The sequence below is a fragment of the Epinephelus moara genome, chromosome 13 (assembly GCF_006386435.1).
Source record: "Epinephelus moara isolate mb chromosome 13, YSFRI_EMoa_1.0, whole genome shotgun sequence".
Lineage (NCBI taxonomy): Eukaryota > Metazoa > Chordata > Actinopteri > Perciformes > Serranidae > Epinephelus > Epinephelus moara.
In genome coordinates this window covers 20,853,089-20,875,674 of record NC_065518.1, presented here as the reverse complement: position 1 = coordinate 20,875,674, position 22,586 = coordinate 20,853,089, and the positions used below count along the sequence as shown (strand labels likewise).

The following is a 22,586-nucleotide window of genomic DNA, read 5'->3' as shown; positions in this document are numbered from 1 at the left end:
GTTGATTCAACTTAATTAATCTTTTTTAAGTTAAGTACTAAACTAATTAAGTTCGTCAGATTATAAAATATACATAGGATTGACTCAATGAGTTGGAACTACTTAAAAAGATGCATGCAGATTGTTACCTTAATTTTTTTAAGTTGAACCAGTGGATTATTTTTTATAGAGTAAAATGTTTCAGCACACATTAACCAAGTCAATCAGATTTCTTGTGCACACGTTGTGCTTTGTGATAAATGTCGCCTCGGACTCGACTAATCCCGTATTAATCCAGTAACAAGAGATAATGTCACTGTCATTATTTTAAGTCAAGAAGATGTTTTTATTAAGTTTTTAATTCTAATTTCGATGTTAAGATGTGAAAGGAGACAGAAAAGTAACTTGCAGTAAACCTGGAGCATATTAAGTCACCAGAACTGCTCTCATTGTTGTCAACACATATGATTTCCACTTACTGTTTGCCTATTACAAGAATGATTATCATAAAAAAAAACTATAATCTAGTACAATACAATTTAGTATATTGCTCTCTCATTTCTCCTAAAGCAGTTAGAACACATTACAGGATAATGACAAAACAAGACCCAAAATAACATCTAATTATCACTTCTAGAGCTGAAACAAGTGGTTGAATAATCAATAAGATGATTGACAGAAAAATAATCAGCAACTATTTTAAAAACTGCTTTATTGTTTAATTCATTTTTCTAGCAAAAATGCCTCACCTTCCCTCGCTCTGGCCTCCCAGTTGTGAGGATTTGCCGCATTTCTTAATGTAGATTATGTGATAGTAAACTGAATATCTTTGTGTTTTTAGACTGTTGATACAACAAAACAAATAATCTGAAGCTGTCAAATTAGGCTTTAAGAAATTGCAATAGGTATCACTGACTCATTTTTGACATTTGATTGACTAATCATCAATTGCAGACCAAACATTGCAGACCTCCCTGGAGGTATTTCAACAAACATTTACTTCATGATGTGAGCATTTGTTAAAGTGGAAACAGATAACTTTTCAGCTCCCCCCTCACACTGCATGACACACTTAAGATAAAATGTGCAACATGCAAACTTTAGGCGCTCCTCGCATTGATCTGAAAGAGCCACATTCTTATAAAAACACCCACAGAAAGCAAATGAAATTCTTCCTTATTCACCTTTTTTATTGCCATATACTGTATATATGTCTGTATGAATAAGTGCCATGAGACGTTACTTGATAAAATAATCAAAAGGCATTGCAGAGGTGAATTTTATGTGTGGGGATTTTTCTTTGTTTACAATGAACAAACAAATACAAACACTAAGGAGATAATATTAACTTCTTTATTCAACGCTCCTTTTTTGCACAGGCAGTTAAGTGATATCCCCACAGTTTTGGCCTTGACTGGTTTTGAAATAAAATCCTGAGTCCTCTTTGTCTGAGACAGAGACGAGACTGAGACCTTCGAAAAAAAATATTGCGAGACCAAGACCAGTGTTGATTGCTGCAACCCTGCTGTTTTCCTCGGAGCCTAGCAACTACCACAGTTTCTACAGTTACTTTAGCCCCTTTTACACTGCCAGATTTTCAGCGAATGGTCGTTTTTGCAAGCGTTTAGACACACAGAGCCGGATTGGCGAGTTGATCCGACATGCCCAATTTTCCGCCACATAGGGGTAAACATATTTTGGAGGAACCTCTTTGGTTTAAAAAGAACAAGGCACCCTTCTGCCACAGGAGGAACTGTTGATGACGCCGCACGTGCGAGCCACTGGCGGCGGACTAACAGGAAACAGCCGATAGCAGGAATGAACAGCTAGTAGCAAGAGGGAAACGCGAACCTGAAAGACACTGTAAAGATGAGCAACTGGGTAGTCAAGGAATTGCCCTCCTTGCCCTCCCAAACGAAGAGGCCATTAACCGTCAAATGACAGGAATGGTGACGGACAGTGTTTTTATGCTGCCAATGCTGAATGAAGACTGATTGGGCTTTCCTGCATATTTGCACAATTCCTATTTAAAAAGGCCTTTTGGTTGTTCCACCATTAGCCATTTCCACTAGGGATAGTGACTGCAAAGAACTTACATTAATACTCTGTGGTACCAAAAGCTCCTGGGGAAAACCAAAACGCTATGCACTTCCTCTTTTGGTTGCGCGTTGGTTGACGAACTTTCTTTTTACCGTAAATCGAGTCTTCTTTTTCTCAGGTGATCGTATCCAGTGGGAAAACAGAAATGCATAGTGAAAGCAAGGCTTATAGGGAACCAGTCTAAATGTTGATGGTGACATTATTCTGGTTCCCAACTGGTCCAGCCACAGGGTCCAGTTTTGTCCTGAGTCATCATTTCGAGGTCCTACAGTTAAATACATTCAGCGTCATACTTGCGTTTGGCCACGTTGTTGAGCTAGTTTGCCATCTCTGTTAAGTAGCTGTTCGTTAGTCGCTCACTCTACAGCAGAAAACAGCACTTCAAAATAAAAGCTCTGTGCTGGTCATTTGCGGCCCATTCAGAATGGGCCCACAACCCAGTTTTGGACCGCAACCCACCGGTTTGGAACCACTCGTATAGCCATTACATTGCTATTTCCACTTTAAAGGGCTACATCGCTGAATTGCATTTAAACGTAAAAGTTTTTATGATATTTTGTACAAAGCTTTTATTAATTTGTCGCCAACACTCCAGTCAAAAGCATTTCAAAATGATATTTCCCCTTTATACAACTCCGTTTCCTTGCACATCACAGAGCAGGGCTGCAAATTCATTTAAATGAATGGAGGCCTAATAAAGATAGAGTGAGATGAATAAAAAACGAAACAATAAGGGGACAAGGGAAGCCAACTGAGAAGCTGACCCCTATCCAAACAAGAAACAATCCCATAAGGCCAAGAGCCAATGGACCCACTGCGTCACCATCTGTATAGATCTCTCTCTGGCTCTGTCTCTCTTCCCTCCTCCACGCAAACACAAACCAATTTCATGTGTCTACTGTCAACTGTTTTTGAATCCTAAAGCAGGTAATCCTGACTGCATGTCATTGTCATTCTCGTAAACAGCAATTGCCTCTAAGATGAAGGCTTTGATGGTGTTTTATGGAGACATAAAGAAATCACTGACCGTGGTTTCTTTAAGAAAATCATGTAAGACACGCTCTCCTGTTTGCACCAAGCGTTATGCAGGAGTTGCAAATGTATTCCCAGCAGTGTTGTGAATGGCATATCGATGCTGTGTTTTTGGGGGTCTCTCTTGTGCATTCCAGTGCAGAGCCATTGTGTAACAGTGTGATGTAATCCATCCATGAATGCGAGTTCACAGAGGAGGACGAGCAAGAGAGAGTGGTGGTGGAAACTGTGTCAGTGATTTACATGATTGTTATGTAGGTTTACAACATGTACGTCTCCCTGCGTTCCTGGTCTCAGGTGTTCCACACAGTGTGTTTCTGGAGGGCTTCCATCATGTATATTTTTAGTGCAATGTGTTCATTTGTATGTGCTGAGCGCAGCCAACTCCATTTAATTTTCAGAGTCACTAGATTTATCTGGCCTGAATTATTATTTGTCCCTTTAAACTCTCGTCGCAGCTCGAGCGGCTGAGCAGAGAGAGCACTTTCGTTGAACCATTAAAACCATACATTTAAACAGTTTGTTTTCCTTGCCCCTGAACGCAGCTTGTGTGTTCCACAGGAGTTTGCTGTGTTGACTAAAGAGCTGAACGTTTGCCGGGAGCAGCTTCTGGAGAGGGAGGAGGAGATTGCCGAGCTCAAGGCGGAGAGAAACAACACACGTGTAAGATGTTTAGCGGCCATTTTGCTTATTAGCACTGTAACAGCCTCTGTGTTATCTTCCTCACCCATTGTGGTAGTGTGGGTGTGACACTGTTTCATTTGCTTCTGGGTTGGGTTTTTTTCCTCCTTGTCTTCCTCTTTCTCCTCCACATTTTCTCTTCGTGACTCCTTTTTGTGTCCATATCTGCTTTCCTTATCTCTCCCACTCACTCCTTGTCCCTTTCTGCTACCCGGTGCTCTTCTCTACACCCAATTTCATCTCATTGTCACTTCTTAAACCCTTCACTCTTCTGTATCTTCTTGAGCCTTCCCTGTCTCTCTCCCTTTTCTCACCTCACTCTCTCTGTTTCTGCCTCTTATTCTCTTTCCCTCCTCATCCTATGTGTCCCCGTCCTTCACACTCTCTCTCTTACCTCTCTCTGTTCACCTCATGCATTCTCCTGCCACCTTCCTGTCTCCTGCCCCCTCAATCCATTCACTCCTGTAGTTGTTGCTGGAACACCTGGAGTGTCTGGTGTCTCGCCATGAGCGCAGTCTGAGGATGACGGTGGTGAAAAGACAAGCCCAGTCCCCGGCGGGGGTCTCCAGTGAGGTGGAAGTCCTCAAGGCCCTCAAGTCTCTGTTTGAGCACCACAAGGCTCTGGATGAGAAGGTGCGTCAAACTGTAGTGTTTTGCATTGTAGATCTGGGCCTGCAAAGTGGTTACTATCAATAAATGTTATGACTACTTGTATGTGAAAGGGGTCGCATGTGGTCATAAACCCTTTCTTAGCTGCAAGCTGGTGAACAAAGTGAAGCATTCAACAGTTAAAACACCAGATATTTCCCTCTGGAGTTGGTAGAGACCAAAATAGAGCCAATACAGTTAGTACTGGACTTAGATTCATCAGGTGACCAGAAACATAATATTGACTTAATGCTAATGTTGCTCTGCATTTGCTAGATGTGTAAACAGGCTGTTTGCTAACATATTAGCTATATTAGCTTAAAAGGTGATACCTTATCTCAATATTGTGTTATGTGTCTTTTGTTGTTTCTGCTGCCCCTAAGTGGCCAAAAACTGTCACTGCATATTAAACAATAAAAGCCATTATTAAATGTCTTTTAACTTAGAAATACTCTTAAATTTAAGAAAGCTCGAAACATCTCTTAAGTTCGTAGCCTGTTAGCATAGGCCATTAGCATTGATAGAACCTGCATTTGTTTATATAGCCTACTCAAATACTACAGTTTCAACATACTTGTAGCCTACTTTGCTCACGTCACTGACTTAATGCTACTTTATACCTACACTCCATTCATTTTAGAGTAAAATAGTGTACTTTTTACTCCAATACATATATTTTAAACTTGTTACTAGCAATGATATGCTGATATTGATAAGATACACTTTTATCGATTCCCAGAATGTACATTTGGCTGATGCAGTTCTATAGTACAAATCTATCCAGCAGTTTATGGAGTATCTTAAACTGACTCCACACTGAAAAACTACAACATTAAAATGTCACATAGAAACACTTGTGAGTAAAAGACGCCATTTTGTATGATGAGTACTTAAACTTTAAAGAACATTTTGCAGATAATACTTAAGTTCTTTTTACTCAAGTAACTTTTTTATTTCGGGACTTTCACTTGTAATGAGTATTTTTAGACCATGGTATGTATATAGTATAGTATAGTATAGTATAGTACTTAATCCACCGCTACCTTTAGGATCTTAGATGGCTGCAGTGCAGACTTGGACATGCACCTTTTTTGCACATGTTTTGGATTGAATGTAGGTTGTGACAGTAAGTGACAGTGATATGAAATTTTTAGAATTATAGGATAATTTTAGCTCACAAGATGCCGTTGTTGCTTTCTCGTAAAGGCTAAATCCTTGCTATTGCTGCTCTGAGCATTCATATAGATCAAGTGCTGCTCTAAAGGGTTCGCTGCAAGTAGGAGTTACTCAATAAATTATTGTTCATTCTTACTGAAGATGTAGGCACTTTAAAAAATTCCTAGAAGAACACAGACACCCGTGATTAAATTCTACCAGCCTCATCGTCAGGGTGATCGTAACAGAAATGCTGGTGTGGGATCAACTGTGTGGCAGTGTAGGGCACAGAAATACCTCATGCACACAGTGTTATGGTCTCCTATGAAGTGTTTGATTGGCTCTGTCACCTTGTAATTTATCAGGGAGGTCAAGAAGATGTACATGTGTAACTGCATATCTAATTATGATCTGTAAACGCCATGATGGTCAATCATTGTTCTACCCCACAGGTGCGAGAGAGACTGCGTGTGGCCCTCGAGAGGGTGTCCATGTTAGAGGACCAACTTGCCGCATCTTCTCAAGAGGTAAAGCCCAGTGTGACTGATTTTCTGTTTCTCAAGGATGCGTTTGCTTTGTTTGAAGAAATAACATTCATTTGTATCATCTCTTTGCCTATTTTGTCTCCCCTTTTCCAGGTAATCTCTTTAAGAGACCAAATTAAAAGACGTCAACAAGGGGTGGACGGCGGGAAAGATGTAAGGGAGGGTTTTATGCATGTTGGTTCCAGTTGTTTTTGTGTATGTGTTAGCGTCCAGAGAGTCAGTAGAAAAGTAGATGTATGGGTACCATGGTGTGTCAGTGTGATTTTTACCTCATCCACAAGTCATTTATTTTTGCCATAACCTCGACTGATTCTAACTGCTTATTTTTCATCATCACTCTCATTTATTGTCATCATTCCAGCGACTACCCAATGGTCCCTCCACTGGTCTGGAGGATAGCGAGCTGGAGAGACAGCGAGAAGGAGAGATAGAGAGGCAGAGAGCTGAACTCTCCCAGCTGAGGGAGAGGCTGGCCCTCATGTGCCGACAGGTGAGTATATGTTTCTAGGCTGTTTTCACGCACTCTTTGTACGCATGCCGACAAAAAGTTATGCACCAGAATTCGTATGTAACCCATATGCTGATGGGAGTAAAGAAGGATATAGTATAAAGAGCAAAAGTCTGTGTAGGGAGGTGGTTTGGCATGGTGGATGGATCAAACAGACAAAGGACTTTAACCCAGGAGACCAGTGAGTCTGTCCTAAAGCTAACCTGCAGTCTATAGCGTTCTTTTCCTAAACCTAACCTACGTAACTTAACGTTAAGTGCGTACTGTGACAAAGCCGACCCATGTTTCTTTTCATAAACCATATCTTCGCAGCTTTACTTACCTAAACCTAACCTACGTAACTTTATGTTTAGTGCGTAACTTTAGGTGAAGAACCAATGTAACAACGCTATTCGTTGGGCAGTAATTTCGATGATACCATATGAACTGCTGTGTGAGGACACGTTGATGTTTCTGTATATCTGTCATTGTGAAGATCGATATGACATTTGTGTAAAGCAGGGGCATCTTCACTTCTTCAGAGGGATATGTCAGTGTTACAGTGTTTTTTCAAATGTGAAATCTAAGCTGAAATGTTTCAGTTAATACATGCATTTACTCTGGTTTACTCTGGATTTCTCATGCTTTGCAGTTGAGAATTTGTTTGCAGGGTCACACTTGTATATTGACAGGGCTTTATCCTTATCACTTCCATAAGTGCTGTTTTTAATCATGTTAGTTTGATGACAACTTTACACCAACAACACTGAGGTACAGCAAAACAGCTTCACAAATGTACTCGGTGTATACCATCATGTTTGCTGTGGTCAGAAAATGCAAAAAATTACAAATTGCCATTTTAAGGTTGAGATAGCTACTAGGTTCGCTTTAAGATTAGAGGGAAAGTCAGAGCTGTCTCTTAAAGGAACGGTTCAACAGTGGACTTGAGAGAGATATCTATCTTCTCATGTAAGTCTCGTCAAGAAAGCAAAGAATTACATTTATCAAAATGTCAAAGTATTATTTTTAATATCGTTCAGATTTTTTTGAAGTGGAGCTGTATGAGGTACTTATCCATAGTCAGTGTATCACCTACAGTAGATGGCAGTCAGCATGCCACCAATTTGGAAAATGTATTTTAGCTACCTAAAAAAAATCAATATCTGTGCAAGTGTATGCTTTATTTAAATTTTTTTACTGCTTTACCTTGTCATCAAACAACCCTTTCTGATGGGGAACTGAAGCTGTTTACATCTATGTGCTCCTCAAAGCCACCAGACTCCATTGACAAAAACAGTAATTTAACCTTGCTGAACACCAGAGTTGCTGGTGTACTGCTGCCTTGATTGTTTAGTTTGTTTTTGTTATGGTGAATCTAAAATGAGCTTTAAAGCACCAAAGTCACACAATAACACAAACAAACTAAATCACTGAGGCAGCGGTAGACCAGCAACTCCATGTTCAGAGAGGTATAATTACTGTTTTTGTCAATTGAGTCTGGCTTTGAGGAGAGCATAGACCAGTTTTACTTCCAGTTTAGTTCCTTTACTGAAAAGGCTGTCCAATGGCAAAGTAAAGCAGTGAAAATATTCTAAATATAGCATACACTTACACCAATATTGATTTTTCTTGGGTGGGCATTTTTGTAGGTGGCTAAAATATGCTGGCCCCTTCCACAGCAGAACATTGTTTAGCTTCCATGGCAGTACTCCTGCAGGCTTCTACAAACTCTAGGGCTTGCCAACCACCATTTACTGTAGGTAATACACTGACTTTGGATAAGTAACTCATACAACACCACATCAAAAAATCCAAACTATCCCTTTAAGGTCAGGGTTTCTTTATCACTGAGGACTATAGTCAATCAGGGACTTCACTAGTATAGAAATACAAGTGTATGTGCTCATTAGTAATGTGCATATATTCCATTAATTTAGTTTATATAATGAACACTGGATTTTGTAATAAATTCTTTTAGTATGCTCCAAGCAAGCTATGACACAAGTATTTCCAAGAGTATATCCCCAAAAGGAGGGGATCTATGTACAGTACTGTGCTCTCTATTCCCTCTTGTGGCCAGTTAGACTATTGCACCAGCATCAAATAGCCATAATTCTACTATAGTGTGCAATATGACGCCATTTGAATTCATCCATAGACGCAGTGTGTGTAGCAATGTTTGAAAAAGTCTTGTGTAATAGGCAGAAACTATTTAGGTTAGTGTAAATAACTTACACAATGTTTTACTGCCTTGTTAGAGGATTTTATGAGAAAACTGAGCTGAGGAACATTTCTACTGCGTGTGAGATGCGTCAGACTCTCAGCATGTTACACTTATGTCAGTGACGCTTTCAAGGAGTCTTACATTGACCAGACAGACATTAGTAATGAATCACTTGTCGTGTCTCTTCACACTCGGCACTGTGGCAGTTAACACTGACTCACATAGGTCCAATCTATGTCATCTTGTGTCCCTTTGTGGTGTCACGTCAGGTTGGGGAAATAGAGGAACAGCTTGCGGCCGCCAGGAGGGAGGTGACGAAGTCGGAGGAGGCCAATCAGAAGCTCCAAAGGGAAGTGAAAGAGGTCTGTAGGGCCAATCTGTCTCTTCCCGGCCAAGACCCTGAGCTCCCTCGATTCCCGGGGCTCTGGGTGTATATTTGAACACAATGGGCATATGTTGGAGAAATACTAATATGCATTCTTTTGGAGGGTAATAAGAGGGAAATTGAGATAAATTTAATAGTTATTAGGTGGATATTTTGCTTATTGGTGCTACTGTAGATATGGAGGTCTAAAATAAACGCAGGGGAAATTTTAAATAGATACCTACAGAATTAAATTGCAGCACTGACGCAGGCCATCAGCACACTCACAATTTCTCAATAGCTCTGCTCTGCTAGGTATCCATTAGTTATCACACAAGTATATACTAAGAACTGTTATTTCACGTACACGGTGAAAGCCTGCACTGCACACCATTCTTGTTTCATGATACATTTTTGCTTTCTCTAGGCCCTTTGCCAAAGGGAGGACATGGAGGAAAGGATTACAACACTAGAACGCAGGTAATGTTCTCTGTGTTTGAGGGAGCTATTCTTAGTTTTAGTGAGGATTCGCACCTTTTTTTTGTCCCTTTGGAGCTAGAATTTCATACATCAGCTGTAATGAACATAGCAGAAGGACCATATGTTTCACCTGTTGGCTGGAAATGTGTTGCAAAGATGTCCTGACACCTATTTATACAGTCTAAGGTTGTTTTACATAATGACATTTGCATCACATTCTTATTAAGAACGCAGCTGTGAGCGAAAAGCATACAGTTTGGTTGAAGGCTTGAACGTAACTGGATGCCCTTCTCCTCCAATCAAATGAACAGTATAGACAATGTTAGTGTTTAAGGTTCAAAATACTTTAAACATTTGAACTGAGATAAAAAGTTAGCAGTTTTAATCACATTTCCTGGTGCAAAATATAATGGCCCAAAGGTACTTTTCCCTTACAAGTTTCCCCTCAAAAAAAAAATTCCAGCCATCTCCAATGTCAACAATGAACCTCTAAAATCAATAAATGATATTTTCCTTCCATCTTTAATACAAAGAGCTCCATCTAAACTCCATAATCTTTGACTGATTACCCTTTCTAGTGCCTTTTAAGGAGAATTAACTGTAAATAAAACAGCTTAATTAGTTTTTTTAACCTGAAAATACAGAGTACTTGAGTGACTTTTCAGCCCTGAGTAGAGTCTGTAGGCTTCCTCACAACATCAAGAATGGTACAGCAGCTTCTATGTTGCCTGAGGAGCAAAAGGGCACTCACTACTGCATGTAAGGCTTCAATGCTGTGAGCTCACAGATCAAGTCAGAGCCCATCTGGTTTTGGCAGTCTGACAGTAAAAGGACACGGTTGAATGGATCAATTCCCAGTGGAAATTTATTTTTTTTATCTATTTATTTTCATTTACCCCATATTTAACCAGGTAAGTGGGGTCAACAAAAAAAATTTAAAGGACACCTGACCAAGACAGCAGCATAAAAAAAGTTACAAACACCAATAACCACAATAAAAATATAGAAGTTGTAAATTAACGTGTCAAAATATTTAAATACTTGCAACATGGTGGTGCAGTGGTTAGCATTGTCGCCTCACAGCAAGAGGGTCTCTGGTTTGATTCCAGGGTGTGGAGTCCGAACCCTGTATGGAGTTTGCATGTTCTCCCTTTGTCAGCATGGGTTCTCTGCGGCTACTCCAGCTTCCTCCCACAGTCCAAAGACATGCAGATTAATTGGTGACTCTAAATTGCCCGTTGGTGTGAATGTGAGCGTGAATGTTCGTCTTTCTTTATGTGTCAGCCCTGTGATAGTCTGGCGGCCTGTCCAGGGTGTACCCCGCCTCTCGCCCAGTGTCAGCCGGGATAGGCTCCAGCCCCCCCAGCGACCCCTAATAGAATAATAGGTTACGGAAAATAAGTGAATGAATGAATGGATATTAAAATACCGATGCACAATGACAAATACCAACCGATACATTCGCCTTTGTACCTATGAGAGCTTTAAAATCAGGCAGAGAGACCACTTCCCTAAGTTTAAAATATTTTTGAAGACTATCTTGAGTAAAGGGAGCAGAGCATATTCCGCATACTAGGAGAACAAGACAACAACTCAGACTATAACTACAGTCAGATCTCTGTTTATTAGAGTGCACATGTATGATGGGACTTTACCCAGCGTGACTATAATAAATATAAATGAACAAATACCGACGTCTGAGCCTACAAAAGGTCAAAGATGGCAAACCAGCCCTGAAATAGAGCATTCAGTGATGAGTGAGGGCTTTACAGTTGTGTACAATGATATGCAGTATCTAACATGTGCAAGCAATGTGCAGTTGCATCCATGCACAACACATCACCGTAATCCACAACCGGTAGAAATGTAGCAGAGACTAGTATTCTTCCAGCCTCAAAGGAGTAACGGGACTTGTTTCTGAAATAAAACCCTTATTTAAGTCTCAGCTTTATAAGAAGATTATCAACCTGAGGTTTAAATGAAAGGGAGTCATCAAGCCAAAGTCTGAGATATTTGTAACAAGAGACAACTTCTTCTCCTTAGCAGTAATAACATCAGATGTGTTCACACCTCTTTTTACACCCTTGTGTATAATCACATGGATCATGTTATGTTGGTTGGCTCTAATAATTTGTTGGTGGCTTGGTGTTGAATGCAGGTACCTCAGCGCCCAGAGGGAGGCGACTTCTCTCCACGATATCAAAGACAAGCTGGAAAATGAGCTGGCCAGCAAGGAATCACTGCACAGACAGGTGAGGAATGGCTCAAATAACAAAGTATATCTGCAGCAATGAAAAAATAGTCGTGTGTGATAGAGTTAAAAATCTTGAAATGTATCCAGTATGCAAGTGCCATAGATGCAAAACTCATATCTTAACTGATCTCCAACACGTGTTCTGGTGTGTGTGTCCAGAGTGAAGAGAAGAACAGACAGCTGCAGGAACGTCTGGATGAAGCCAAGCAGAAGCTGCAGCAGACTCTACAGAGGGCAGAGACGCTGCCTGAGATCGAGGCCCAGCTTGCCCAAAGGGTTGCTGCTCTCAACAAGGTACTTTGAGTCAGGGGTAATCACGTACTGCGCCTACCTGACCAGACAACCTGCCACTCTGGTTCAGTGCTGATAGTTAGATTTAGAGGCTGGGCTTTATTATGCATTCACTTTAACACTGCATATGTGCTGTCATAGCCTCTACCAGCTGATGAAATAATATAATAATATTAATAATTTTATTTGTATAGCACTTATCTAAACAAGGTTACAAAGTGCTTCACAAAGTGCATGAAAAAAGGACAACAAAACAGTATTTTAAAAAAAAGCTAAGAAAAACAGTGTGTACAGAGGCAAAAATAGAACAAAAGGATATTAAACACCAAAGTATAAATCAGGCGTTACAAATGAAAGCTTTCCTAAAAATAAGTTTTCAGCAATGATTTAAAAACGTGTAATGTACTAGCCAGCCTAATCTCCCCAGGATTCAAGGCCTTGATGGAAAAAGCCCGGTCGCCTTTAGTTACCAACCTCGATCAAGGGACGACTAGCGAGGGTAGGCTTGAGGATCTCAGGTCACAACTTGGAGCATAGGTAGTCAGACGCTCAGCTATAAATAATCAGATAATCATGCTACTTTAAAACAAAAATCCCTCAGCTTTTATTTGGATATATTTTTTTGCAACTCATGCATCACAACCAGGCATGTGGAAGCATCTGTAAATTGTGTTTCTTCTGATTTAGGCAGAGGAGCGCCATGGAAACTTTGAGGAGCGACTACGGCAAATGGAAGCTCAGCTGGAGGAGAAGAACCAAGAGCTGCAGAGGGTAAAACCTTTTTCCTGCTTGGCTATATTTCCCACAATAAAGAAGTTTTTCACTGCTGGAAAGATGGTCTTTTTAAAAAAACTGGGCTGTCTATGCAGTAGAAAGATGCAAATACTTTTGCCTCTGGTGGTGAGAAATAGACAATGCAGTAACAGAATATTGGTTCATATCTGACTAGCGCTGCTTCGTATTAGAGTTTGGAGTGAGTTTAAGGGCCGTTTCATAGTTGTCGCATTCAACACGAGCAAGCGACGCAAGCAGCGCAAGCAACGCAAGCAACGCACTTCCTTTCATAGTCAACATTCTGAACGCAAGCAACACAGGCAACACTTGAAAATGCAATACATCGCTCGCGCAATAGGGGGTAGCAGAGTCACCGGTACATTTTGGCTAGCTAGTACGACTAGCTAGTACTGCTGTAGCTAGCTAGTACTGCTATTTTATTAGAGTGCATTTCATGTACATCGCTTGCATTATCACCCCTGCTGGCAGCGCATGGTATTACACAATTCGCGTATCAAAAAAATGGACAACACATTTTGAGACGCAAGCACGCATCATGGCAGCCAATGTGTGTCGATGCGTCCCAATGCGTTTGCGTCTGTGTGTCTTTGCGTCGACTATGAAACGGCTCTTTGAGAAAGGAGAAAAGAGAGGGGCGGGTCTCTCCCCCAATCCACTTCCTATACTCTTTGTGTCCATGGTGGTGGGCATATGAAAATGAGGAAATACAATCTATAGCTTAAGAAACTGACAAAGAGTTAACAAAAATCCACCGGGTGACTCACAACGCATGATCCAAAGGATTTTTCCTGGGCTCTGGTAAGACGGAGGGAAGTTTACCACAGTTCATTTACACATACTGCCCACATCGTTACGATACAAAGCTGGTTGAAAATCTGCAAAGTGTCCCTCTAAGCAAAATTAGAGATTGTTGTCCACTTATTTTTATTTGAGCAGCTCTCATATGGCCGTTTCATTTTAGGCGAGGCAGAGGGAGAAGATGAATGACGAACACAATAAACGGCTCTCAGACACAGTGGACAAGCTTCTGTCTGAGTCTAATGAGAGACTGCAGCTCCACCTCAAAGAGAGGATGGCAGCACTGGAGGAGAAGGTAACGAGAAGACTAACTAGTGGTGCCGAATGTTCTGTGAGGTAAAGGAAAATAAGAAAATGTGTTTAAAATGAAGTGGGTAAAAAAGTGTCTATTCATTCTTTTGCTGTGCTAGAACGCTCTGTCAGAGGAACTGTCCAATATGAAGAAAATCCAGGATGATCTTCTAGCTAATAAGGTATTCACTTAATCATAAGTTCTCATTTTTATTCTCATGTTCTGTGTGTGACAGACTAAGGCTTTTTTTTTTAATCTTTCATCCAACTTTCAACAGCAATGTCTTTGCTGAACATTCTCATCATTGCTCAGGATGTTTACTTTTAATTCTTAATCATCCAAAATTTCCCAGTTTTCAACAATGACGCTTTCCCCTGCAAACAAGAGACGTGATGTTTAACAAATACTGTTGCCTTGGAACAAAAGCAAGTTAAAGTCTTGTTTCCTCTGTGCTTTAGGAACAGCTCCTTGCTGAGCTGGAGCGAATCCAACTGGAGCTGGATCAGCTGAGAGGCAGGCCAGGCTCTTCTTATTCCAGGTTAGCCACAACGAACCTTTACGGGAATTTATTTATACTATATGTCCTACATTTTCTAAATGCCCAGATAAAAACAAAGTCTCCCAAGGGATACTATATGTACACAGCCCTTTCTAAGCAGATTTTTGTTTACTCTCATTTAGTCGTGATGTACGTCCACTAAAATCTATTTTTAAAAGTGATTATTTATAGTGTACCTAGAGGCTGTTTTTCTGGCTAACAGATATGCAAATGACATATATATGGGTTATTTATATGGACACAGCTTTTTTAATGCCTTTTCTTATTCCCAGGAAAAGCTGTCTGTGTGATGATGTCATGATTTTACACCCAGGAAATGGAAACATTGTCGTCTTCAAGCACTAATATAACAAATGAATTCTGGATCTCACCATAGGGCGGGCAGCGTGAGCTCACTTCCATCCACCCTTTTTCGAAGATCTCTTCCAGGGAGCGCCTCGGAGCTGCGGTACCCCCAGGGTGGAGGCTCGCTCCCGTCCGGCTATGGCAACTCCTCCAGTGGGGTGGTGGTCAGGCGGACGCACCGCGGCCGGTGGGGGGGTCCTAGAGACGATAGTAACAAGGTGTTGATCTCACACTGAGGTGATGATGATATTGATGTTGATATAATTTGTTATGAGGATGATAATTTCCTGCATTCTTCCCTTCCCAGTATGGAGAGTGGGACAGTGGATCTATGCTGGGTCCTGGGTATGAGGGTGGGGAAGGAGGCTGCTCTGACGACGAGGACGACAGGGAGACTCTGTTCGGATCAGAGCTGCTGTCTCCCAGCGGACAGACAGATGTACAGACTTTGGCCATCATGCTACAGGAGCAACTGGAGGCCATCAACAAGGAGATTAAGTGAGTTTTATGTCCATTAGAGTTTTGACTTTACGAGACTAGTTTGAGATACTACAGCCATTTGAGCAAGTGGTATTTTGGCTTATATTCAATGAGTTTAAAGATGGTAATGCCTGAGCTCTTCTCCTCTCAGGCTGATTCAGGAGGAGAAGGAGAGCACAGAGCTGAGGGCAGAAGAGATTGAGAGCCGAGTTAGCAGCGTGGCCCTTGATGCCCCACCTCTTCCACCCTCCTCGCTGGGAGGACGGGACAGCGTCGGGAGGGGATACATGACTCCCTCCATCACCTCTTCCACGTTGGCGTCTCCCTCACCGCCCAGTTCTGGACATTCCACCCCACGCTTGCCACATTCCCCTGCCAGGGAGACTGACAGACAGGTAGTGTGTGAAAGCTGTCATACAGTATCGGCCACAAATGTGCCTCAGTAAGCATAACTTAGGTGAGAGCCCTCATGTAAATTGACCCAACTCTTTCCACCCTGCAGAATAGCAAAGAGGGTGAAGAATGCAGAGCACTTGCCCTCATTGACTCCAGCCCTGCTGTTCCGCGAGCCCTACGACTGGACCGAATGACACACACTCACCCAGGAGCAGGCCTCGATGACCTCCGCGAATTTCGCAGGTACTCTCAAGAGTGTTTACTCATAAACAGTTTATTTGGCCAACAAACTAGCCCTCAGATGTCTGTGTTGATTTCACTTCCTGTTTTTCCTTTCCCTGTCCTTCCAGTCTCTCTGCTGATGGCTCCACCACTGCAAGTCAGGACTCCCTCCACAAGGCTAGCAAAAAGAAGAGCATCAAGTCGTCCATCGGTCGCCTCTTTGGCAAAAAGGAAAAGGGGAGGATCGGTGCACCTGGGCGCGAATCTGCCTCACTGGGTCCGTGAACAAATTGGAAACTACTCAGTCCAAGCAGAATTGTTCAGCTGACAAAGATATATGTTTACAGTTAGAGAATCATCAACGCTGATGCTAATAAACAATCCTCACACATAAAGTCATTATTACTTTTGACCTTTCTAGCCTCCACACCCTCTGATGACCTGGGCTCAGCTGACCCGTTAGGCCTGGCGAAACTTGGGACCGGAACAGTGGAGAAAGACCGCCGTAGCAAAAAGAAGTGAGATTAGTCATCTTTCCACACGCTTCTCATGTTATTCACAGATCTCTGGACCTTCCTGTGTTGATGCTGTTGGGTAGAGCATGACACTAACCGGACCTGGCCTGGGGCTCTGATCCCCCCAGTGCCAGTCATTTAAAAATACATTCCCTTGTGGTGCTGTAAGGTGCATATGTGGTATTTAACACCGCAAGTTCAATGTGATTTTCTATTTATAAAGGAGACAGTGGTAAAGTGAGATATGAAGAAATGTATCTTTGCCAAACGTCTGTTTTCCACTCTCCCTGCCAGGCACGACCTGTTAGAGGAAGCCTGTCGTCAAGGTCTGCCCTTCGCCTCGTGGGATGGCCCGACTGTTGTTACGTGGCTTGAGGTACGTCATGACACCAGTGAGAAAATATACATATACAATACTTTACAAGGGTATATCTAAGGGGTTGGGGTTCGATTTAGTAATAGGTAGAGCTACATGGTCCGTATGCAACAAATACAGAAGTGACACTTAAAGCAAGGGTAGGCAGAAATCTGGAAATGGCAGAATTTGAAAATGCATACTCCTGCTGCAGCTCCTCCCTCTCTGTGCTAAGCCCCTCCCACCAGATGACCACGGGCAACTGTACCCCTTTCTGTCTCTGTTCATCAGACCACAAATAAGACAAGAATTAGCCACCCCACAGTCCCTCGGCCTCACTTTTTCGCCACTGTGGACTTCCTCTCCAGCAGCTCAGGCCACAGACCTTTGGAAAGCAGCTGTAACAGCTCGAATTCGGCCAGCTCAAACCCCCAGAGCCAGGTGTTACCCCAGGCTGGTGGCCTTACCTGTGGAACAGCAGCAGAAAGTTTGCTGATCCAGCTGGGAGTCTGGGCTGACCCAAGGTTTGTGCTAGTTGGATTTGTGTTGCTACGGCTGCTAATTGGGGGTCTGTCTCCGGAGCTGCTGTGTGGTCTGCAGCGGCGGGGAGTGAGGTGGAGGACGCACTGTGATTTGAGGCTCTCGCTAGAGTTAGCTACATACACGAGAACTTGAAGCTGAAGCCATGACCCTTTAGCTTAACAGAGCGCAACATTTTCTCTGAAACACTTTGCCAGTATTGACACGTGTTTCATTTATTGTCAGACTCTCTTTAAGACTTTTTTTTTTTTGAGAAGTCCGTCCTCTTCTTTGGATTGATTTGCAGTGTAGGCAGTTGTTGCCAATGCCGGACTTTTAACTTTCTCTGCAGGATTCTCCGCCATTGACTCAGGCATTCACCATCTGAAGGGACATGCATGCTCAGCTGAATTTGTAGAACAGCTAATAGGAACTGCCTCTCTCTAAAATGACCTGTGATTGGCCAAAGTCTCCCATCACAGCCCAGATTTTCTAAAACCTTAAAACAGAGCCAAAAGGAGGTGCAGAAGTCTGGTGTTCTTTCAAACCACTTTGGAATTTGGCCCAATGAAGCCAACATAAAACCGCCTACCCCAGCCTTAAACATTGTTTTTTTGACTCACCATTTTTTGTCTTGTCTTCTTTCTGTGCATCTAGCTGTGGGTAGGGATGCCAGCATGGTATGTGGCAGCATGTCGTGCCAACGTGAAGAGCGGCGCCATCATGGCTAACCTGTCGGACACGGAGATCCAGAGGGAGATCGGCATCAGCAACCCTCTACACAGGCTCAAACTCCGCCTGGCCATCCAGGAAATGGTCTCCCTCACTAGTCCGTCTGCACCTGCAAGCACTCGCTCTGTAAGGCTCAGTAAAAAAAGCATGATATGAATCTAAACATCAGCATGTAAATCACAAGTCAAGGAAGAAGGCTGATGTTGCATTGTTCACTGTCATTACAGTCGACCAGTAATATTTGGATGACACATGCTGAGATGGAGTCTCTAACTGCTGCCACCAAGCCAGTAAGGATATTACATTTTGTATCAAATCACGAGAATTGAATATATTAGATATGTTATATAATTAATTGGTTATATTTTGGCCTCTAAGTGTTTAGTAAAATAACCAAAGGTCTCACATTAATAAGCTGCTTTCTTTTTCTTTGTCTCTGATTAGGCATGTTTGGCTACACCTTCCCCTTACTATTCCCTCAAAGTCTGTTTTGATGTAGTGTTTTTCCGACTAATTCTCACTCACTAACAAAACTTTTCCTCCCCTCTGCCTTCCCTCTCTTCTTCTCCATTCTGCCCTGACTCTGATTCACCATAACACACACACACAAACACACTCCCCACCTGGTGATCTTTCCCTCTCTTTGCAACTCTCTGTCCCTTTTTTCTTCCATTTCTACTCTGCCCGAATCCCAAGGAGCAGAAGGAGTTCAGCTGGGACCAGGTGAGTTCCTGACAGCTGTATGAACAAGTCTGGTGTTAGGTCAAGAGGAAAACAGATTTATTACTCAGGAAGACACTTTGGGGAGATATATGAAGACTTAATCATTTTTAACCACAAACATAATGTGTAATCAACACATTCAATGCCATCTGTAAGCTAGTAGGCTTACATAACTTATGATTCCCTTATCCTGATGCAAACTGGCAACTCGTGTGAACTCCAGTGTTCCCCATGTGTATTATTGTGCTGTAATAAAAACCAGAAGGGTTCTGGACAAAATTTAAATTATAAGACTTATCCTCAACAGTGACAGTGTGCTCAAAAAGTCCTAAATGGAAAATAAAAGAAACCTTTCAATCTAACAGCCCCACTTTCTAATACAGGGTTCCTGCATTCCTTCCATAAAAAGCCTTTAAAGTCCTTGCATTAATTAATCTAAAAATAAGGCCTTAATTGGTTTTAAAATGTCTTCAATCTTTTAAAGTCATGGAAAGACTTGGAAAGTGGGATTTTATGAATCCCTTTCTTCCCTTTTTTGATGTTGCATTGTAAAATCTTGAAATAAGCTCAGTCCATAGGGACTTGGGTTGGGAACCGGAGGGTCGCCTGTTCAAGTCCCCGTCCGGACCAAAATATGGAGCGTGGACTGGTGGCTGGAGAGGTGCCAGTTCACCTCCTGGGCACTGCTGATGTGCCCTTGAGCAAGGCACCGAACCCCCCAACCGCTCGGGGCACCTCACCAAGGGCAGCCTCCTCACTCTGACATCTCTCCACTTTGTGCATGTATAGGTCCTGTTTGTGCATGTGTGTGTCTTTCGGACCTGTGTGTAATTGACAAGCAAGAGTGAAAACATTGAATTTCCCCTCAGGGGGATTAATAAAGTAAATAAACTTAAACTTAATTGGTAACATGTATTTTTTTTTTTGTATATGTAATTTACCAAATGCCTCTCGCCCAAACTTACATTTTGTTTACCGAGATGAGAGATCAGAGCAGAGGATCCACTGTCTGCTACAGTAGCTAGCTGTCACAATACTCTGGACGACATGAGGAATTGCAAATTCCATGAAAACTGGCTACTTAACCAAGATTTTAGCGGCACAGCTGAAACCAGTACAATTCATTTGAGGCTCAATGCCAAAACAAAATAAAAAATCAGCTCAACACGATGGGAATCAAGGTAGTGGAAACCCACATGCAAAGTGAGAAACACAAACTCGCCAAGTCTGTGAAAAAAATCATGTTCCTCTTCCTCTTCCTACTGCCTCTAATGGCATTCATTGGGATCAGCCTGCGGCATGGTTAGCAGCAACCAATCAGAGCTGAAAAGTCTCTAATGCAGCTGTCAGTCATATCAGTCACTTTGATCTGCAGTCAAACTATCAAACTCTGCAGTGCTGATCGAATGTGAATCAAGATTCTGTTACGGCACAGCCTATTTCTCACCTAAAATATATTCAGAAATATATTTTAGTGTACTGTTAAGCTGTAAAATGAGAAAGTTGATCTAGCCGGTAGGTGGTGCTCAGTACTCCTAATAACTGTATCCAACATGGCAGCCAGGTCACAAACTTTCTCATTTTACAGCTAAACAGTACACTAGAATATGTTTCTGAAACAACTGAAACAAGAAATAGACAATGCTGTAATGGTTTATTGATTTGTATTTGATTAGCGCTGCCTAGTTTGACACTTTGACCGCAGTTCACGGGCTGTGATTGACATGATTGACAGCTGCTTTAGAGACTCCTCGGCTCTGATTGGTTGTTCTCGTTCACATGCAGCATAGCCTATAAGAGGTGCCACAATAGAGGAGGCAGAGGAGTATGATTTTTTTCCACAGATTATCTGTCTCATTTCGTGTATGTGAATATAGAGACAGTTTCAGCAAATATGAAGAAAGTTATTTTTATAAAAGTTGTAGCTTTGAGCGATTGCATGATACATACAGCACAGTGGTGTATGGGAAGTAATGGGCAGGAGAGACAGCTGTGGACTAAAGGACTACTCGGCTCTACTCACACACACCTCCCCTCCATCCTCCAGATCCTGGCCTATGGCGACATGAACCACGAGTGGGTGGGAAACGAATGGCTGCCCAGCCTGGGTCTGCCCCAGTATCGCTCCTACTTCATGGAGTCACTGGTGGACGCCCGTATGCTTGATCACCTCACCAAGAAAGAACTGAGGGGCCAGCTGAAGATGGTAGACAGTTTCCACAGGTCTGAAAGAAAGATTCTTGGGTTATATTGAATATTTTTACACATCATTTCTCTACTTCTTCTTTGCACCAATTTCTTGAGTATATATATATATATACCTGTCAGTTTTGATTAAAATTAGATCAATGTGTGCTTCTCACTTACAGGGTGAGTCTTCACTATGGGATCATGTGCTTGAAGCGCTTGAACTATGACAGGAAGGAGCTGGAGAGGAGGAGGGATGAGAGTCAACACCAGAATCAAGGTGAGGCCACTGTGGTTAAAGGGTAAGTTCAGTAGTTTCAACCTGGACCCAATTTCACATGTTTTGGTGTCTAAATGACTAATGGAAACTACAGCTTTTGAAACGGGTCCAGTATTGAGCAAGACCACTGCAGCAGACAGCAGCAAATCAGGCTGCAATGCAACTACTGAGGGCATGTGTGCACTGTCAATTTATGTCTACTAAAAATGATTGGTTTTGCCACTGACAGGCTCAGATTGTTATTCTAAGTGTCTGACAACATTATGGAAAAGATCCTGATGGCCTTTTGTTTAACAGTAAGATCCTTTTTGTTTACAGCTCCAAAATCGCCATTACCAATTCCACCAGACCCTACTTTTTACGTTTTAGCGTGTATAGAGCCAGACTATTTTCATATCTAACTGGGTGAATTAAAGGTTTATTTCAACCAAATCAAAGTTTGTGATTGTTGAAACAGTTGAAAGATGAATCAATACAGCTTTTGTGGGTTAAATTTTGTTTCTGATGTCCTTCAATTAAGTGTGTTTTATGACAGCCTCGTCTCACTCCGAAGTCGTTGAAATCTGGCACTTGGGCAGTGACTTGCTCTGATGAAAAAAGCTGTCCTTAAATCCCGGCATGATACGTGGCTTGTAGCTGTTATGGTTCAACTGCCCCGGGTGGTGTCAGGGGGAAACGCAGCGGGACAAGAACGAAAATAAGGCAGCAAAAGTCCGAGTGACTTTCACCTGAGAGAGTGGTGCTCTTGTCCCGTAAGATTCTAAAGTCAAACCCTGTTATTTTGTCCAAAACCTGACCCTGTGTTTGTTGTTGTACAGAAAAAAAAGTCAATATGCGGTGTTGTACCGACATAGTGCGTTTATTTTGAAAGATACTGTATTTAAACGGTAAATTTCCTGGGAAAATGAAAGTGAATTTTGAAAGAAGACAATGCATGTAACAGGCATAACTTGACACAGTGTCCCAGAACGTCAACAACCAACGCACCCTGGGTACCTTGCACGACTTTTCTGGACATGGAACGTCCATGACCAAACGTCCATATGTGACAAAGTCGGGGTGAGAATGTGTTGTTTGAATCATAAAATTACTGGGAGTCTGATGGGTTTGACATTGACGATTTTGGGGCTAATTCTGGTTAAACAAAA

At 42.1% G+C, this 22,586-nt stretch overlaps 1 protein-coding gene across 3 annotated transcripts in view; it reads left to right on the top strand.

Moving 5' to 3' along the window:
* The window catches only part of LOC126400136 (liprin-alpha-3-like), a 39,239-nt gene that overhangs the window by 11,533 nt on the left and 5,120 nt on the right, over positions 1 to 22,586 (top strand). For 2 of the 3 annotated variants that reach the window (XM_050060645.1, XM_050060643.1), the window contains exons 3-27: positions 3,673 to 3,774; positions 4,261 to 4,425; positions 6,048 to 6,122; positions 6,234 to 6,293; positions 6,502 to 6,630; positions 9,121 to 9,213; positions 9,643 to 9,695; positions 11,854 to 11,947; positions 12,109 to 12,243; positions 12,928 to 13,011; positions 13,997 to 14,128; positions 14,244 to 14,306; positions 14,584 to 14,663; positions 15,061 to 15,247; positions 15,337 to 15,527; positions 15,661 to 15,904; positions 16,012 to 16,148; positions 16,256 to 16,404; positions 16,549 to 16,645; positions 16,937 to 17,018; positions 18,174 to 18,374; positions 18,476 to 18,538; positions 18,945 to 18,971; positions 21,019 to 21,194; positions 21,341 to 21,438. In XM_050060645.1, coding sequence (XP_049916602.1) covers positions 3,673 to 3,774; positions 4,261 to 4,425; positions 6,048 to 6,122; positions 6,234 to 6,293; positions 6,502 to 6,630; positions 9,121 to 9,213; positions 9,643 to 9,695; positions 11,854 to 11,947; positions 12,109 to 12,243; positions 12,928 to 13,011; positions 13,997 to 14,128; positions 14,244 to 14,306; positions 14,584 to 14,663; positions 15,061 to 15,247; positions 15,337 to 15,527; positions 15,661 to 15,904; positions 16,012 to 16,148; positions 16,256 to 16,404; positions 16,549 to 16,645; positions 16,937 to 17,018; positions 18,174 to 18,374; positions 18,476 to 18,538; positions 18,945 to 18,971; positions 21,019 to 21,194; positions 21,341 to 21,438 — 2,917 coding nt within the window. The remainder of the gene's footprint in view (positions 1 to 3,672; positions 3,775 to 4,260; positions 4,426 to 6,047; positions 6,123 to 6,233; positions 6,294 to 6,501; positions 6,631 to 9,120; positions 9,214 to 9,642; positions 9,696 to 11,853; positions 11,948 to 12,108; positions 12,244 to 12,927; positions 13,012 to 13,996; positions 14,129 to 14,243; positions 14,307 to 14,583; positions 14,664 to 15,060; positions 15,248 to 15,336; positions 15,528 to 15,660; positions 15,905 to 16,011; positions 16,149 to 16,255; positions 16,405 to 16,548; positions 16,646 to 16,936; positions 17,019 to 18,173; positions 18,375 to 18,475; positions 18,539 to 18,944; positions 18,972 to 21,018; positions 21,195 to 21,340; positions 21,439 to 22,586) is intronic. The other variant, XM_050060646.1, reaches the window with a different exon arrangement.